The sequence below is a fragment of the Anneissia japonica genome, unplaced genomic scaffold (assembly GCF_011630105.1).
Source record: "Anneissia japonica isolate Jap-2015-1 unplaced genomic scaffold, ASM1163010v1 scaffold519_len276752_cov174, whole genome shotgun sequence".
Taxonomy (NCBI): domain Eukaryota; kingdom Metazoa; phylum Echinodermata; class Crinoidea; order Comatulida; family Comatulidae; genus Anneissia; species Anneissia japonica.
The window spans coordinates 118,781-139,006 of record NW_022712751.1 but is presented as its reverse complement, the minus strand read 5'-3'; the positions used below and the strand labels follow the sequence as shown (position 1 = coordinate 139,006).

Genomic DNA, 20,226 nt, shown 5'->3' with positions numbered 1-20,226 from the left:
AGATATAGAAATATTTTGAATTCAAATACCACAAATACTAATTTACATGAATACAGTAGTAAAAAAATTACAGTATGTTTTTGCAGTTTGTATTCTCAAAATATATATTGGTTTGTTCTTTTTACTAGATGTGAAAAAAATAAAACTGAATTTCAAATTATTTGCCTCCATCGTTATAAAATTTATAATAAATAAGTATAATTTTTAAAAAATAATTATTAGTAATTATTGAGAAATGTTTTTTGTACTTAATCATTAACCTATTGTTGTATTTTATCTAATTATTGTTGAGCTTTTATTTGTTTCATATTTTTAAGTAATTATTTGATATATTCACAAAAAAAGATTGATGTTTAAGATCCATTATAGAAACATTTTCAAGATCAAGTGAACAAAATAACATAAGATAGAAAAATCAATGTACAGAAGGTGACAGGAAAAATTATTATAAACAGTCACTTTATCTTGAAAATGCATCTATAATTGACCTGAAACATCAATATTTTTTGTCAATAAATTTTGTATTAAAATTATTTGATTATTCAAAAAAAGTTTGTTTATGAAATACTAATATTTTGCCATTTGCTTGTTTTATTTTTTCTCCTGCATGATGTATCTCCTGCTTGTTTGGTTCATCTTTTCCCCACATGTCTTGTTTTATGGCTGTATCCCATCTGTCCTCTTTGTGGTAGGTATTTTCTTCACTTATTCTTTATCCCACAATATACCATTTTATATTTTGCTATTAAATTTATTAGTCTGTCGCACAATTTTTCAAAAACTGAGGAGCACATTGATAAGATGAATGGCTTTTTCCCCTCGTTGATTTACAACTTGTTGGTCCTAAAATCCTGCCGACTCTCAAAATTTGGTGCGACCTTTATCCAAATTCCTGCAAATTTGGTATACTGTATCAAGCTTTTGAGGAAATAAGGCCAACCGATACTTTCTACCATCTGATGAGTTTGTTTTGTTATTGCAACTATGTAAAGCCTGAAGTTATGTTCACGTTGGATAAAGTTTGGTCAAACTAACCATGTACCTGGTCGATTTGACCAAACAAGTCCAGTGTGATCAACATACATAACATTCGGTAGGTTGAAGTGAGTAAACGTTGCCCAGGAAAAATAAACCAGGCTGTTTTTCTTGGGCAGAGAAGTCGACCGTAAAGAGTGTGACTTGGCTAAATCTTTCTGAGCGCATGCTAGTACCCTGTGTATCACCGCACATTTCACAGAATGACCACGCATGCGTATAATCTTATTAGGGTATCTTAGAACCTACAGGTAGTGCAAACAGTGGTATGATTTGACTAAAGGCACCATTCATCTTGTTCAAAATAAAATCAATTTTGATTAGGATGAAGTTTTTACACATTCGCTCTTGGTATAAAAATTCAAACAGGATTTTAGATGTATAATGGGAGTGAAACAGCGTATAATAAATCAGAAACAATCAAGATACAGTATGTGAAGAGACTGCATACGCATTATCGCTGACATTACTAACTGTAATTTGATACAATTATGCAATGTTTCTATATCACTCTATAATGTAATTCCTTTTGGTATTCAAATATTTGCACATACCTGTATCTGTAAAGTAATTTTAGGCAAGACTTTTTCTACCTTGTTTCACGAACTTATGTTTATATAAGATCATCAGCGGAGGACAGAAAAAAAAATAATAAAATTTTGTCTTCTCATTTAGGGAAATGAATTTGCCAAAACCATCAAGGCAGAGAAGAAAATAAAAATAAATTAATAATTAATAATAATAATAATAATTAATAATTAATAGTAATTAAACCGTATAATATGAGATTGATACAGTAAACACTTTAAATTTACATAATTAAGGAAGAAATATATATATATATACCATAAATCCTCGAATAAGCAAGCTAAGCTAAGTATATAATGAAACACTTTGAGAAACAGGGTTTTAAATACAATGTGTACAGTGTTAAAATAAATAAACAACGCAAGGAAAACACAAACATTTCTTTATAAACGTTTATTACGATGACGTAGGACCTATGATATGCCTGCTGAACTACGGGAATACGTGAGATAGGTAACATGGGAACGGGTATGGAAAGCGCCATGCCAATATCTTTGTATAAGTGTTGCTCTCGAATTCAGTAAGCATCGCTTTCAAATAAGTGCCGCACTGAAGCCTCCAAAAATTGTATAAGTGCCACGGTGCTTATTCGAGCATTTACATTACAGTATCTTTTTTTTTTTTTGGAAATTTCAGGAGAGCGGAAAAAAATAGATATAATTTTATCTTTTTAATGAAATTTCCATTTTTTCATGGTGGAGGGTGCTCTGTCTGACCAAAAATAAGTTAATAAAATTTATTTTTATCCAAAATCACAATTTTTGGCGGTTAGAGGGTTCGCTAAACAAGGTATAAGAAGGTCTCGCCATATTGATTAAAAAGTTATTGTAAAAATTAATGATCAAAAGATTTTTAAATTAAATGATTTTGCTAATTTTAAATCACTATATTTTTTTAAATTACAGCACGTCAACCATGTTCTTCCTAAACAGCGTCGAAAACAAACAATATTTGTAAACTCCCCAAAAGGAGCACGACCTCTGTCTGAAGGTGATGCTCATGAAGATTACTTTGCACGTAGTAATGCGCCGCTGCCAACTCCTGAGGAAGTAGCACGTCAGAATATTCTGCCCTCATCAGTTATCAGCATTGACGTAACTGGATGTAGCTTCCAGAGAATGTCTAGCCTTCGAAGATCAAATGGGAGTAAAAATAAAAGATCGAGTTTGCGACGGCGAACAATCTGCGGTGCACCAACTGATGTAAGGGTTGCACCCTCAAGTAATGAAGATTACCAATCTCTACCAATCGTTGGTTTGGAATTAGATCAGGATAGTCTATCAAGAACTCAAAGTCTCGATAGAAACTTGATTTTAAGGCGGCAGTCCCTTAATGAAGGTCAGTACGCTGTTGTTCAGCCTATTGGAACACGGAGACGGCCATTTTCCTTGCGTTTACAAAAGCGTCCAAAATCGCTTGGTAAATATGAAACTCTCCCTGAAGGAAAGCATGTTGATTTGCATGGAAATGGAACAAGTACTTTAATAGTCAGACGAAGTAATAAGAAAGAAGATGGCGGGAGAAAAGGAATAAGGGTGACAATGCCTGACCATCCTAGTATTCCTACAAGTTGTCAGAGCTGTGAGACATTACCACCTTACACTTCAGCAGGTATGATTGCCTATATTGAATTCAGTGACGTAACGATGGGGACGGGGGCCCATTCCATCGTAAATGTTCTCGTTTTTTAATCATATTTGCATTGCTATTCTAAATGTTTTATAAATAATAAATGTTTTATATAAATTATTCAATATCCATGGCGGATCCAGATATTTATAAAGGGCCAGGTTGGAGAGGTTATATCACCTCAGCCCCACCATGGTTGGAGCTGAGATAAGAAAATGTATGATTATGGCACGTCTAGATGGCCGAAAATGGCACTTACAGACTTTTTGTGAATATAATTTTCTTATCTCCATTTTTAAAATCTTGTGACAAATTTGGTGTATCAAAAAGTCCTTTTTGGTCAGGGTGCTAGACCGAGAAACCTATGGGTTGGGCCCCTAGGGGTATATGGATGATTTTTTGTTTTTGTCTTACATTCTATGAGGTAAAACTGCAGCTTGAGAAGTCATGCAAGAGGTTTGGACAATGAGGACTGTATACTTGTGACTATATGGTGTCATTACTGTAGATTAGAGTGCAGTTTGTATTTGTCTTTCATCAGAGCAACCAAACAATAGATCAAATATTTAGCTCAGTATGTTGAAATATAAAGAAATGTAATCAAAAGGTTATATACAGCAAATACTGTATAATGCAATGTTTGTTAATTATGGGCTTTAATATACTTGCAGATTCATTGGAAAGTTCGGTTGGACAGGAACGAGCTGAATCATCCTCACCGTTGCGGCCGAAGTCAATGGAATTGGATCGAAAACATTTGCATCTTGGACAAATTCCAAAGTCAGCCTCGGCGGAACACATCAAACGTAGTACTTACATACATAATAACATTCCTAAAACTAATTCTTCAACTATGACGGAAATGATGCCAGATGTTGTATCATTACGCAAAACTGAAGCAGAAAATCTATCCACAACAACACATTCACCAGCAGTAAAGTCAGACGTAAGGCTACGCAGTAGTAAACGGCATGATGAAAGGCAATCTAGTTCAGGAAACTGGAGTGAATCCGATAGTAATAGAAATTCTCTTCAGTCAGACACTAGTCAGTCTTGGATTTCTGATGCCTCAAGCTCTTTGGTTTCTACTTGTGACTCTGCAGTCTCGATGAATTGTCCAGAGAAGATCAGGAGTCCTAAGCATGGTAGAAGCTCTTCAGATGTTAGTCAGACGTCAGATTCAACATTGACTAATGCTGGAAGTGAAGAAGCATTAATGGAAATTTCTAAAAAGAACAATGATTGTTCACAGACTGCAGTTGATTTTAGCATCACCCATATGGATACAGAATCATGGCTTCAATCTGTTGGGGCTATGCAACCAGTGGTAGAGAAAGCGTTTGGTAATCAGGCACCAATGCAAAAGCATGATTATGATCCTGCTATGCTATCAGACACGTGTAGTTCGTCTTTAACTTCAATAGATAATTTTGAGAATTCTAGTGAACTTTCTGATGATTTAGAAATGTACTTAGGTCAGTCTGGGAGCGAGGTTTTTGATTCTAGCAACTCTCTGTGTTCCATTGATACGGATGGTTATTGGACCTCTATGCATTCTGATTGTGGTCTACCAAGTATGAGCCGTCGACAGACTAAGTATATGCCCCCATCTGCTATTCCAATTGGGTATACCTCTGAGGAGTCAGAATCTGGCTCTAGACACTCAACACGCATTCTCCCAAGAAGAATGAGCCCAAAGATGCGTTTGCGGAAAAAGAAGTCAGGCTCTCCAGCATCTGATCGGCCCCCCCATTCTTCCAAGGAGAATTCTGCTAACGGGTCATCCAAGGACACAGATAAAGGTAATTTATTTTTGTCTACTGTATTGATTACATTAGTAATAAAATTAATGAAATAATTTACATTAAAGAAAATAATAGTCTTGAATAGTACAGTAGTTACTAACAATTTCTTTTTTATACACACCTCTGTTCCAAAGTAGTATTTGTAGTAATCAGTAATATATATGGTGTACCAAAAAATTATATTACAATATATGTATTTACAGTATTAAATACAGATTAAATTTTTTATGATATTTATATTATTGTCAGTAGATAATATACTGTTCTTATAGTGCCTTTATTCAAGGACAACATATTTTAAAACTCCTCTCTCATCCACCTAGGAATGTTGCTGCATTAGGCAAACCCTAAAGATTGTTGGAAGCATTAGAATTTTTATAAATAGAATGCACTCCCTTGTTCAAATTTTGATAAAATATTGATACATAACAAAACTACCTAACATTACAAAATGATAAATTGTAAAGAGACATTTAGTTTATATTTTAAATTAGCAAATTTATATTTAATTTTAAATTGATGGTCATTTTCTGACAATATAAATATCTTTAAGATATTTATTTTGAAAAATAAAAGTGATTGATTAATGTGGCCCCCTTGCTGTCCTTGAAATAGCTGAAAAAATTGTTGTGATTTGGTATGATATATTTGATTATTTTCTATTTTCTATCTTTTTGAAGGAACAAAAACAAGACCTACCAGTTTAAAATTACCAAACAGTGGTGCATTGTCTCCAAATAGCAGGAGTTCGTCACCAGGATTCTCTGACACTACTTCAGAAACCAGTAGTTATGATCTCCCAGAACCAATGAGGACCCCTTCTAATGGTGGACTATACACAATATGCTTTACTGGCAGTATGCAACTTGATGACATGATCAAATGCACTTCAGAAAGGAACCACAATCATCAAAGATCAAACTCAATTAGTTCTTTATCATCAGCAGGCTATGATGACTCGCCTAATAATACTCTTACAAAAGGCTCTAGCACATCAAATCAAACATCAATGACATCCAATGATCATCCTTCCCATAATGATCTTTGGAAAAAATTTGGGAATCAGTGTGAGGGAGAGACTCAGAAACCTGAACCTGAAACTCAAGGGAACGAAAGCAGTATACAAGAAGTAAAGGAAGATGGTGTAGTTTCAGATGAAAGCTCAACAAACTCAAAGCAGACTGTCCATACAAATGAAGCAGACCAGAGTAATAATGGAAGAAAGAGCTATTATGATCATAGATATGGAATTTTTGTTTTAGACACATTAGATGGATCAGAATGCAATGATCATCTACCTTCACCGCCAGGTGAGGAGCTCTCTAAAACACATACTGGAGAGATGCATGATAACTATAATTTGGCTTCAACTAATGGAAACAATTCAATGAAATCATCCAAGCCGAGTAAATCTATTCCAGAGCCAATGAAGTCATCTGTTAAAAATGATGGAAGGTTAAGCCCTCCAAAGTTTGTAACCCCATCACCAAGGTTACCACGGAAGACAGTAATGACAACAGATTTGGATCGTGTGCTGCAGTGGAATGAAACCAGTTTTGGTCAGCCTGCCAAAATGGTCTCATCTAAAATAAATACACCGAAAACAAAGGAATCCAGCAAACCTATGAATAATCATGGTGCTACTTCACAAGGTGAAAACTCTGCTAGTTCTACTATATCGGCATTGGAGGATGTAGAGAGGCAGGAACCGATTTGGCAGCGACAGCAAACTGATGGAAGCATTACAGAAACAGACATTGTTTGGGAAAAACAGAGTCCCTTACAGATGAGGTCTAATAAAGTTGTAGACAAAGAAAAAGTTGATCTTCCAAGCCCAGATGGATTCGGATCTGAAGGCTATAATACCATCAAAAGATCACCTCGACAAAAGATGTTTTCATCAACAACTTCTCAATCTATGAAATCACCAAAAGACCTGTCTGAACACATCCATGTTTCTATACCAACTACAGATGAGTCTAAATACCAGAATCATCTTCAACCTGCATCAGATACAGAACACAGATTTTCTTCACTTCAGTCAAGTGATCAGCATGTTCAGCGACATACTTCACTTGCTAATAATAATGAAAGTCAAAGTAATAATAATATTTCTACTTTAAATGTCCACACTACACATCAGAGTTCAAATGTACACAAAAAGAACACAGGGAATGAAGATGCTTATCAGAGTCCAATAGCATCATCAGGGACAGATGATTACACTTTGCTAGATTCACCTGATTCACAAACTTCGCAGCAACTCCAGAGTTCTCTTCAAAATGCCATGCCTGCAGTAAAAACTATCACCCATGGATGCGACCAACATCATACAAGTCCTTTAGGATCTCCTGTAAAAGATAAAAACTCTCTGATGACGATATGCCATTTAGATACTAAGCAGGAACAACCTGATGTTTTAAAAGATGTTCCAATTAAACAGAAAGATACTTCAGAGCCATCAGTCGTGCACAATCAAAATCCACCTGGGAATAACCAAATCTCAAATGAAAACTCAATGAAGTCTCAGAATGATAGTTACATTGAGTTTGAAACTAGTTTTGGGGCATGCAAAAGTGAGAAAATGTCGGTGAATACATCCTCTTCACCACAACAGGCAAGACGTCAGGACATATTTGTGCAAGCAGAACCAAGTTTGCAGTTGATATCCCCAGTGGAGAAAAGGTCAAAAAATGACTCAAGAAATTCCTTCAGAAACTCTTATAGGGAGGAATTACAGAACAGTAACAATGATCCTGATTTGGCAATAATAAGAGCTGCAGGCAAGATAGAAAATGGCAGACATTCTAGCCAGCCTGTCGGTGTGATTACACCAAAATTTAGAACTGATTCATCAAATTACAAAACATCATTTGACCCTATTCTTATTAATGGATTTGATGCATCTGGTTACCATAGTCCGTCTAGAGGAAGTGAATCAGATAGTTCTTCACCAAGACCAAATCGTCATAACAGCAATCATATAGAAGAAGGGACAGATTCATGTCCAACTCAATATGTATTTGATCCAAACCGGAAACCAACCTTTTCAATTCTAAAGAAAAGAATTGGAGAGTCTGACAAAAGCTTGAAGAATAGTAAAGAGCGATTGTCATTTTTACAAGCAAACAGGCGAAAGAGTAACTTAAAAAATGATGATCTTTATCGCAAGGCTGTAATGGCATCTTTAAGTAATGCCAATGGTCCATTTGGTTCTGACAGCTCCATTGCTAGTGTAATGTCACCCCGAAGTATCACTTTTTCAGACACAGTTATTGTTGACCATACACCAGTAAAAGTCTGCCAAGCATCAGGAAAACCTCAAACATCCCTTGAAGATTTTCGCTATTTACTTCAACAGCAGTCTCCTTCATCCAGAACAGAATCAGCTGCTTCGGCTCTTAATGTCCGTGGTAAGAACAACCGCCACAATGCTACAGAATTGCTTGTGAAGACTGCATCTACTGATCGTAATCAACTGAATGGATTCGCTGAACCTGTTGCTGCAGTTAAGATGGTTACAATGAATGAAATTAGGAATGTTATGGAAGGATCTGTAAATTCTAAGTTGCAGTTACTGCCAAATCCACCATTGCTTGATTCCCCAACAGAAGTTCCAGAAGTACTAGGGTATGTTTCTAGGCAGTCGATACCTATTCCTCCTCCAGATGCCACATTCAATTGGTTGAAAGGGAACAATATTTCTACACCACCATCTGACAAACCTTCACCAGGTCCTTCAAGATCATTACTTATGGAGGAGATACGACGACAGCCGGGTTCAGTATCTCGCTTAGTTGCCATCAATCAGATCGATCAACAATTAGATAAGAAACTTCAAACATTGCCTGGAGATGAGCGTGACAGTGGACAACCTGAATTTCATGGTTTGTTTAATTCAATATCAACTAAAGTCAAGAAGTTGCCGTTGGCAGAGAATGTTGCAGAAAGTGAACATGAATATCCAACAGATGCATGGGATTAATAAATCAATTAGTCAATTAAGATTTTAGTCTGTTGGTCAGTCACTCCATCAAAAAATCAGTTGTCAGTAATAATTGATTAATTGAAAAAATATTAAATGGAAATAATCAATAAATCAAAATGTTCCATCAGTCATTCATTTGGAAAATCAACATAACAAACAAACAGTAAAACAAAATCATTTGAACAATCTATAGGTCACATAAAATTTTTTTTTTATTTTTAGATAAAAATGTATTGGTCAATTAATCAGTAGTTGTTTATCAATAAGGAGGATGGTACATGTTAAAACTGATCATTTAAAAGTAATTCTATATAAATCAATCAGTAATACAATCACTATGCTTACTAAGTTTATGATGGATCCAATCACGTAATATGATGCCTAGTTATGTTTTCATGCACCATGAATGAAAATAATCACAGTATGCTCTTATTCAGGGACCACTTTTGGCCAATCTGCAAAACTACATATCAAAACATTTTATGTCAGAATACTCTATAAGTGTTTACATGTTTCACAGTTACTTAAGTGTTCTTAATGTTTGCTTAATCCAATAAGCTGTTGTATATGGCTTTTTTCTTGGCTATGTTTCAATGTAATATTTCTCTTATTTCAACATTTGATTTGTATGTATTACTTTGCACCAAAGATTTATTTTTTTTTTTATTTTTTGCTGTTAAGTAGTGTTAAGGAAAGGCATGCTGAGCTAGAACAGTTAAGATGCAAAAATGAGGAAGATTGTAGAAAATTTGTTTATGAATATAATCATTTATTTTTCTAAAGTATGTGCATGGTGGCCTTTAGATAAAATATTGATATACAGTTTATCTTGTTTCAGTTAAGTACCATAATCCAAAAGTTTAACATATACATTACAACTACCAACTTCTGTTGAAGCTCAACAAATTATATATTACACATAAACTGTATTTCATTTATTTTTCTTAAAGGTAATTTAGAATGTCATAGAAGTTATGGTTACATAATTATTACATTACAAATGTTTATTGTAACATGGGGTACATTGGATTATTGTGTTTATATTGAGTGTTTTAAGTAATTTCATTAACGTACATTGCTTATGTGGTAACTCTTTTTAATAATTGTGTCCAGATCATTAAAAAAACAACAAATTGTGCTTAAAAGATGCTAAAAAACGTATTTTTTTTATCTAACTTCAAATATCTAATCAGAGTCCAAAGGGGTAGCTCATCAATTGGTGCAATGTTCATTTTCATGTGCTCATTTTTTTTTTATGAGTAAGCAATGGAGATACATTTGTTTTTTGCATTGGTGTTTATTGAGCATTTTACTATTTTTTGTATGTGCTACAGCACTTTGACCAACTGGAAAGTTGCCTTATAAATGCCAAATTTGTATTATATATTAGGTAAAGTGATTATTAATGGCCTGCTTTTTAAATGCGAATGTCTAACGTCTTAATGGAGTCTTAGCTTTGAATATCAATTAGTTGTTAAGACATCTTGAAATTTTAAATCCTGGCAGCATTTGTTTCAATCTAGAACGGCATATGGTAAATATCATTGTATTCAATTGTTATAACAGCAATATCTGTACAACTTTCCATTTTTAGAGGTGAATAAACTGGTGTTTATGGGATGTATCCAGTATACAAACGTAGTAATCAATTCTACAGTTGGCCAGCATGCATGAATTATTAATCTATGGCATAGTGATTGTTGTGATGTATGCGTACATATATGAAACTTTAGTCACTCAATCATTCCAGGCCTGTCAATCAAACTTAACATCTGGCACAATCAGAACAAGGCATGGTTACGTGTGTTATTCCACAAACATGTGTACACTACATTTACACTTTCGTTTTGCAAATCAACCTTAAGGACGAGATGGCAGTGGGCTGTTGCTTTCGCGGTTACAGATTTTCCGATTTTTTAAACATGCACAATTCATATTCCTTGGACCACATATGAAATTTCACATTCTGATAAGTCAGTTGGTTTTGATTGGCAGTACGGTAAGGTCTAATTTGCAGTATGTCTGGATAAATAATATTTTCATTCAGAAGCATATGCACTTGTAATCAGTTATGCAGAATATCTACATACAGTACTCAAATTGTAAGCAATTAACTTTCCACTAAGCCCCGCCCCTTGGACTTTGTTGTTAAGGCCCCGCAAAACTACTTTTAAGACATACGAAAACCAGGTGCCTGTTCGTTAGACACATGCGTATTCCTGGCCCAGTTCTGATTGGTCAGTTGTTAAGTTTAAGGTACGTTTGGTGGCCTTGTAATATGAATCTTTAACCAACTGAATATGAGTATCACAGTTAGTATTGATTGTACATATTGGATCTTGTTTTAGTGACAGTTATCAACTTAACTAATTAATCTGTGCAATTCTCAATTGTAGACTCTCATCCTATCTGAGTGGAGTTAAATAGCTCAGTGGTTAAGATGCTTGCCTTCTGATCCCAAGGTCCTGGGTTCGATTCCTGTGACTTTTTCTCACGTCCAAAAACAACTCCACTCCCTAAGCCTCATAGAGAGACTTAGTTTATAAAGCATCATTCTCATCCTGTAAGTGGCAAGTGTACTTGTTGTTGAATGTGAAGGAAATAGAAATAAAAAAAATCCTATCAGTCACTCAATACATTTTAAGCAGTCTAGTCTATGGAAAGCGTTACTAAGTGGTAGTGTATACATTAGACTGTCTGACTAGGAATCCATAAATCGTGTGCTGTGTAATTTAAGATTTTAAAAAATTAAATCAATATGGATAAGAGATAAAATAGTATAATGGATTTGGAAAATTGTGGTAATTTCTCTTTTAGAAATAATGGTGCAATAAGGCAAAATACATTACAAACCTTGAGGTTCATATTTAGATAGGAAGTAAGAAGCAGTTTTCCACAATTATGTCTCTTTAGATGACCAAATAATGTTGTCAAGTACCTTCACTTCATGCATATAATATTCATAATGTATGTAGGATCTTTCCCATTAAATTAAATTAAATTTAATTTTAAATAATAATGCATTACATATATTCTATTTTAGCTTTATTTTTTACCAGAGCGTGTGTAAATTTTTTTACTTGAAGATTGGGGAAAATCATTTTGAACTTGGTTCAGCATATTGTGCTTTAAAAAAGAACTAGGGATGTTCTGTACTTGACCGTGAAGATAAAGATACCGTTGGTTGTTTCCAATCTGATTCGTTACATGTTCCATTTCAACAAAAGGTGTTTGAATATCAACCAGGAGAAATGTGGCCAAATCACAGTTTTCACCAATTTTTGTATAAACTAAGCTTTTGTAAAATGTTATCCAATTATATTACAATTACAGATTACAGTAACCTTAATTTACTTTAATAAATGGTCACGAAATACTGTACAATAATATATTGATACACGACTCCTCCTGTACAAAATATTGTCCAACTATATGTCCATTCGTTCTGATCATTGGGAATTTTAATTAAGCAGTAAATATTGTTGATATTTATTGTATGGAATACACATTTTCTTAACATTCTTTAAAATTGATTTTCTGCTAATCGGACCTGAAATATGATAATCTTCGTCCTCATATTTCCTCTGTACCTTTACTTTTTAGATTAAATAAATGTGAATTATTGGAATAGTTGACCATTCACTAATGGGACATAATATATTTTGTGCATGTTCAAATAAATTTTATTACATGTGCATGTAATTAACTTTTTTTCCATAATTATTAATTTTATTATCATTGTGCATAATATTATGATGATGATTGGCCTATATTGTGAACTTATATTAGAACAGTAGAAATAATGCAGGGCAAAACTAATAGTGTAGTTTTATATAGCGCACATATCCATCTAATGTAAGATGCTCAGGGCGCTTGATATGTGGACTAGGAACTCGATCAATGACTTTCTTCGCCCCTAAGGGTCCCTTCGTGTCTGTGCTACACGGTAAACCGGTACCAGCAGCTCTCGTCGTCCACCACAGAGGCTGTCTGTTCCAGTACACCGGGGTATCCCCTACGCGTCTCGAAGGATATACTGGGTTCTTTATAGTGCACACGAGCCATTGTATACACTGGGCCTACAATTTATAGTCCTTATCCGAGAAGCGTGCCGTTCGAACCAGTGCCGATATTATGGATATAGCTTGCGGCGCCCCTGCTAACCGCTCGGCCATTTGACTCACCAAAACTGTATTTGTAGTTAAAGCAGCAGTAGTATCGGTTTCGGTAGTTGTAGTTACATCAGCATTATCGGTAGTACTACTAGTAGTTATAGCAAAAGTAGTAGTTTTAGCAGCAGCAGACTAGAAGCACTACCATTAGCAGTAGCAGCGCTACAACTGAAGACAATAAGTTCTGGAAACATTCGAAATAATAGCAGTAATATAAATAGATTACGGAGATGTGATGGTCATCTTTGTTTAAAAACATACCCCACAGGAGACACCACAGGTTCTTTTGTTACCATGGAGACTTACAATCTCTACTGAATGAAGTTGAAAATTCTTAGTGAAAGTGAACCTGCGTTTAATTGAACTTGAATAATCAAGGAATATGTACATAGAAATTAATTCATTTTTTAAAGAGAAATTATGAAATATATTTGCATATGCTGTATATGAATATTATGCCCTGTTGCCTATTATTGAAAGAGAAGTTGTTTCCTACAAATGTTACTTCTCTTAATATTTTTAGAAGACGAGATGTTCTGTAACATGAAGGCTATTTAGGTATGCATAAGTTTTAGTTCATTCAATTTACAATGTAAAACTGAATTATTTAGTTTTTATCTTGAGGAAGATTGATTAGTGTTACTGGTACTAGTTAAACAAAAAAATATCAAGATTAGTGATTGATTGAATTTCAAATTGGCCTTAGTATGATGTCAAGTGATACCCTTGTAGATTTGAACCATATCTGTATCTATGATAAAGTTCAATTTTACTCGTTATTTATGCAATTTGGCTACTTGCGTTGCCCTTAGTTCTCGAGGTTTGTCTGCAATAAAACAGTACCAGTACCACAATGAGTGCTGGTGTTTCCCGTAGTTGAGGCAATAGATTCACTAGATTTAAAACACTGTCAATGCAATAGACACGCAAAAGTCACTGCTATTTCACGGAGGCCTAAATTTCATCCCAATTATATTAGTTCATTTAAATGTTGTATAATTGGTTGATCCAAATTCGCAAATAAGTGTTAGGAACAAATGAATAAGCAAAGTATGTGTAATGTTTTTGGTAGTTATAGATATTTTTATGTAAAACATAGGTTTTACTGGCAAATATACTCTAAAATGCTTGATGATATAAAGCCACGTAGATCTAATGAACTTGTAAATACAAAAAATGAATTGCATATTTGTATATTTTTTAATTATTAGTTTACCAACTTAAAATTTGATCGAGAAAACTTTCCTCGCCAGTTAACAGACGTTCAATTCCTATAACTCTGGAATATACCATAACGTTCTGCTGAAGACTTCTGGAATTTGCGTAAATAATTGTAAATCATTTTTCCAATCTGTGATTTATTGAAACTTGAAAATTTACACAAAAAAAATGCGGCAATCGAAAGTTTTATTTTAATCCTTGAGTGTTTTCTCGATATTTTGCTGGATGGTTAAGGAGTGGCATGCTTTGTAGTAGGGTAGTCAGTTGGAGACTTGGTGCAGGTGGTTGGATGTCAGATAAGATGGCAGTTGCAGATTGGATGCATGGAGTGTTTTTGACAAAATGGTCAGTTTGCAGAAAGGCTAATTGCCTGATGTTTAGATATTAGTTTCAGACTGTAGTGGCCAAGCGTTGTGGTTTCTCTGTTTGAGTATGATTATCACTGAGTACGTCTGACTGGAGAATTAGTTTCAGTGGTCGCTTATTGATAGGATGTTTTAATATAAATGGGTTTGGTCAGATGCAGGTTGATGGTTTCATCAGTTCTGTTTTATCAGGTGATAAGTTGCAGTGGCTCTGTTCATTTTAGGAATATCAGTGTGGCTGTGCCCACTGCCTGGTTGGTAGAATGATCGGTTTGAGGCTTTATGAACTTGTTTCATCAGTTGCAGTAAATTACAGACTTGGAAGCAAAAACACTAATAATGTTGATAGCCATTCGCAGTTTGAACTGCGCATGCCCGTATCAAGGTCACTCGACATACGTAAACACAACAGAATGCCAAATGACCTTGGATACAGGTATGCGCAGTCAAAACTACGAATCGGCTTATTTATCAAGATTATATCGAAAATATACTTAAATTGGTACAAAATATAACATTTCAGTCAAATTATTTCTACGCTGATTCCATGCAATTTACATGGAATTTAAGCAAATCAGTGATGTATTGTACTGGCTAGTTTCTTTATTTTAGAAGCGTTGTCATCTTTCAAAATACAAGGGTTTTTTTTCACGTGAATGCTTAAACTTTTCTTGTGGTTCTTTTTTCACCAAATCATTCCTTTTGACAATATTACTTTAAAAACATGACAATGTAATATATATATATACATCAATTATTGTTTGTTCAATATCTATATGAATAGTTTGTGTGTGATGATTAAACCAACTTGTCAGTTTTGTTATTTCCAAAGATACAGAATAAGCTAATAATATTAAAAAAACAATGAGTTAATATGTATTTAAAACGATTATATAAATTTATGTATAGATATAGGCTAGTTGATTTTAATTATGCAAGTTTGCTTGTAAACATGTTATAAACTAATATTTGTAACATACACGACCCAATTATATTATGTAGAACTTGGTGTACTTTTAAGATGCTACAACATTACTTTTTGGTAATGTTACTATTTTAAGTATATATATATATTATGTGTAATTTGAATCATACTTGTTTGGTTATCTATTTAAAAATCACTACATTGTTTATGTTACTTGGTGGATAATATATAACCTAAGATATTTTGTTATTGGTAGAATTTAGAAATTGTAAACCTGTTTTTGCTTCAGTTTTCATCTTTGTTACTTTACATTACAAAAAATACTGGTTTTGTAATTCCTTATTTTTTATTTTTGCCTCAACCATCCAAATTGTGACTACATTTATTACGTAGCTCTACTGTATAACAGTACTCCTTTAACTTAAAGTCTAAGCAACTTCTATAGATATGTTTATTCGACTAGGAGAAAATAAAGAATACAAATCAATATAATTTGTCAAAATTTTGTGTCTTTTATTTAAATTCCACATTGTTTTATTGATGTCGAATCATGACATGATTATAGTAACATTTCCAACGAATGCAGTAGAGTACGTGTCTAGCTTACTGTTACTGCCTGCTGCCTACTTGCGTACAACAGCTGTTTGCATGGTAGACGTTACTTTATACATTTGCTTGGCATGGGGCAAGACTCGGATTCTGATTGCGTTATTGTTAAAAATGAAAACAAATTGATAGCATAATTAGGCATATTAAGTGCTTTGTGTTGTAAGGAGGTGTTATTGGTAATAGAAAAGGAAAAAGAAGACCTACAGCCATTGACATCCAGACTTTGTGTAGCGCCCTCAATTTCGTCTTTGAAATGAGACCAAGTGTGCTTTCTTGGTGGTATTTGCTAAATAAAGTACAACCACTTCAGCTGGTAGGCGGCCTACATAGCGACAATATCAGCCAGTTGTGAAAAGGGTGCTATTTTACTGCTATTATAAAGAGGAGGCCCATAGCAATCTGAAGCGACCCAAAAATAGTACATAGCAAAAATAGCGACAATATCAGCTAGAGCACTGTGTCGGATCATTGTATATCCAAAATAGCAGTTCAAGCACTGTGAAGCGACCAAAAATGCTGCATAGGAAAAATAGCTTCACATAGCAATCCAAAGCGACCCAATAATGATATATAGCAAACATAGCGACAGTAGCAGCTAGAGCACCGTGTTGGATCCAATATCAATATAGCACATCAAAAATAGTTTATCTGCTACAGCAAATATATTGCTATATCATAGTTACCAACCTGAGAGATTTGAAATACGTGACTACACCGTTGGTTGGTGGGGGGGGGGGGGGGCCTCCGGGGTCCAGAAGTGGAGCACTGTGGTGGTCCAGGGGGTGAAGGCCCTTGGTGTTCTGACGATCTGAGCATTTTTAAGCTGTTTTAAATCGAGGGGAGTGTTGACAATATCGGGTTTGGTAAATAAACACAAATAATTACTCAAACAAAAAATGATTAGTCATAGGCCTACTGATTAATTTTCCCCTGAATTCGTAATAATTTGTTATCAAGCATAGACTTGTGCTAAATGCGTGACAAATTTATGATCACGCTGCGTGTTTCTGCAAAATGCGTGTTTCAACCAAAATCCCCTTGAAATGTGGGATTGTCCCGCACGATGTGAGACGGTTGGTAACAATGCTATATTTTGTGAAATGGGTGCTATTTTATTGCTATTACCTGTATAACCTATTAGAAGCTGTAGCTACATATGCTATATTTTGTGAAATGCAAATATAAAACATCAAAAATAGTTGATGTGCTAGAGCAAACATATTGCTATATTTGGTGAAATAGGTGCTATTATAAGCTATTACAAGCTGTAGCAGAGCGGCTACTACCATGCTTTTAAACGCTACTTAATCAATAGCTATAGCTGACAATATCACTATCATAAAATAGCAAATATAGCACATCAAAAATAGTTGATGTGCTACAGCAAACATTGCTATTATTGCTATATTTTTTTTAATGAGTGCTATATTACTGATATTTATAAGCTATTACAAGCTGTAGCTAATGACCAGCTACAACCATGCTTCTAAATGCTATTTAAGCAAACAGGGCATGGTCAGGCGTCTCTCCAAAATCAGTTTTACAAACTTACACTAACTAAATGCTTATAATATAAATATAAATAATATAAATTAAATAATTCGGTACAAAATACATGACAATACTTGCTCTGGTTTAGCTACCGTCGCTCACATGAAGTCTTCAGATCCAAAGAAGAATGAATTGTTAAAATCAGGTTGTTTAAAAGTACAAATGTTCAAAGCAAAAATTGTTTGAAGTCCAACAGTTGTTGAACATAAACACAACGTACAAAGATAATACGGTACAGATTAAGTAAAAGCAATCAAGATTCATGCAAAACAAAGTATTACCTGTTACTTAAAAAATAAAATAGCATAATTAAGGAAAATATAAGTATGTATGATAAAATTTAAGTTTAAAATTAATCTGTAATTAAATATAAAATGCAAATCAAACAAAATCATAAAACTTTCAAATAGTAAACATAGTAATTGTTTACAGTTAATAATTTAGACTCGAGACAAAGCATATCCGATTTTGTCGATGCAATCATCAATTCTAGGCAGTGGGTAAAAGTCTTTTTTTGACAGTATTTACCTTTCGGTAATCCGTGCACATTCTGTAGGTTTAGGTACAAGAATACATGGTGAGCTCCACTCACTTTGGCTGTTTTTAATAGTCATTGTCGAGTAAAAATTTGATTTCATTTTTCATGTATGTTTGTTTTGTGGGATTAAACCTGTATGGATGTCGCCTTATAGGCGTGGCATCGCCAACATCAACATCTTGTTATATCAAGTTTGTGCGTGTTGGAACGTTAGAAAATGGGATGGGGGAGAGTCCATACCCACCTCAGCCCACCATGGTTGTGCTGAGGTGCGAAAATTTGAGAAAATAGTACCTCTAGATGGCAGAAAATGACACTCTTTAGTAAAATTCATCATCACATCACCATTAGAGTGAAAATGAAGCGCCAGCAAATTTCTCATGAACTTTTATCATCGATTCGGCAACCATAGAATCATTAGTATGTGTGATGAGACCATAGAAAATAAGACTTTAAAACATTGTCTTTGGTGTATTTATTTTACTTTATCACTTCAAGATGTAAGTCCACACCCATCTCAACCCACAACTGGTTGGGGCTGAAGTGCGAAAATTGTAGGAAATAGTACCTCTCATAGCCAGAAATGTCACATTTGAGTTAACATTCGTCATCATCACATTACCATTATAGTAAAAATGAAGCGCCAACAAATTTCTCATGATCTTTTATCATCGATTTTCCGAAACCATAGAGATCTAATTAATATAAAAAATAAAACTTTAAAACATTGTCTTTTTATGTATTTACTTTACTTACTTCTCAAATATATATAATAAAGGCACGCGCACTCGAGTCGTGTATTACAGATAATTCAGATGTTAGTGGGCAGATCGGAATCTTGCTATAAGATAAGATGTTACAGTACTGTACTTTGGCTGTACAACGCTCTTTCGTTAAACCTGGGTCATTAATTATACAGTTCAATTCAACAACTTTCAGGCATCTTCTTTACTCATGAAATTACGTTGCGGTCAAAAAGCGAGTGTTACCAAAACCCCCTTAAAAATATGTAGGGGACGTGTCCCCCGTCTCCCCATGATCTGCGCCCAAGCTGGTAACCAGTAGAACCACTACCCGGTCACCTCAAGGGGCGGACTTGTACACAACACCATGGTTGAAAAAATGGCTCCTCTGCCGGGAAATAGCACATACATACTTTACAAAAATGCATGTCCCTCACTTTAAAAGGGTGATAAATTTCACCGGAGTCGTTTTTTTTTAAGTCGTCTTTTTTTTTAAAGTCGATTCTTATTCTACAATCATCAACCTAATAATAATTATCGACATCATCATCACCGCCAGCATCATCATCATCGCCATCATCATCATAATTATCAATCGTCATCATCATCATAACCACCACCACCATCATATCAACATCATCAATATCATCATAACCACCATCATTATTATTATTATTATTATTATTATTATTATTATTATTATTATTATTATTATTATTATTAATAACCTCATCATCCTCATCGTCATAAAGGAATGGCGCATTAGAAAAAACAATAATGAATTGGTTTTTTTTTATACCACTCCAGGTGGCGTCCTACATATAAACATTACTCAATGGACTACGAAGAAGGCTTTGTTAATAACAAATGTAAGTACAGTATTGAACATTTTGGATCGTTAATTCACTAGTTAAATGGGAGTTCTGCCATAATTTTATGGTTATTGTTTTTCCGAAGTTTGTTAGGCAGCCGCATTGAAGGCATTGACAATTTCCTCGACAGAAGCATGCACTGACATGGCTGCATTCTATTCAACAACATACTCGCTAAAACCACC

General features: G+C 34.4%; 1 protein-coding gene across 3 annotated transcripts in view; it reads left to right on the top strand.

Moving 5' to 3' along the window:
• LOC117108178 (Nance-Horan syndrome protein-like) overlaps window positions 1–12,881 on the top strand; it is a 45,549-nt gene extending 32,668 nt beyond the window's left edge. Inside the window, exons 1-4 of one of the 3 annotated variants that reach the window (XM_033250140.1) lie at window positions 479–688; window positions 2,529–3,234; window positions 3,924–5,054; window positions 5,738–12,881. In XM_033250140.1, the coding sequence (XP_033106031.1) occupies window positions 608–688; window positions 2,529–3,234; window positions 3,924–5,054; window positions 5,738–9,042 (5,223 nt within the window). In that variant the 5' untranslated portion in view covers window positions 479–607 and the 3' untranslated portion in view covers window positions 9,043–12,881. Of the gene's footprint in view, window positions 1–478; window positions 689–2,528; window positions 3,235–3,923; window positions 5,055–5,737 lie in introns of those variants that run through there. The other 2 variants (XM_033250139.1, XM_033250138.1) reach the window with 2 other exon arrangements.
• Window positions 12,882–20,226: the final 7,345 nt, after the last annotated feature.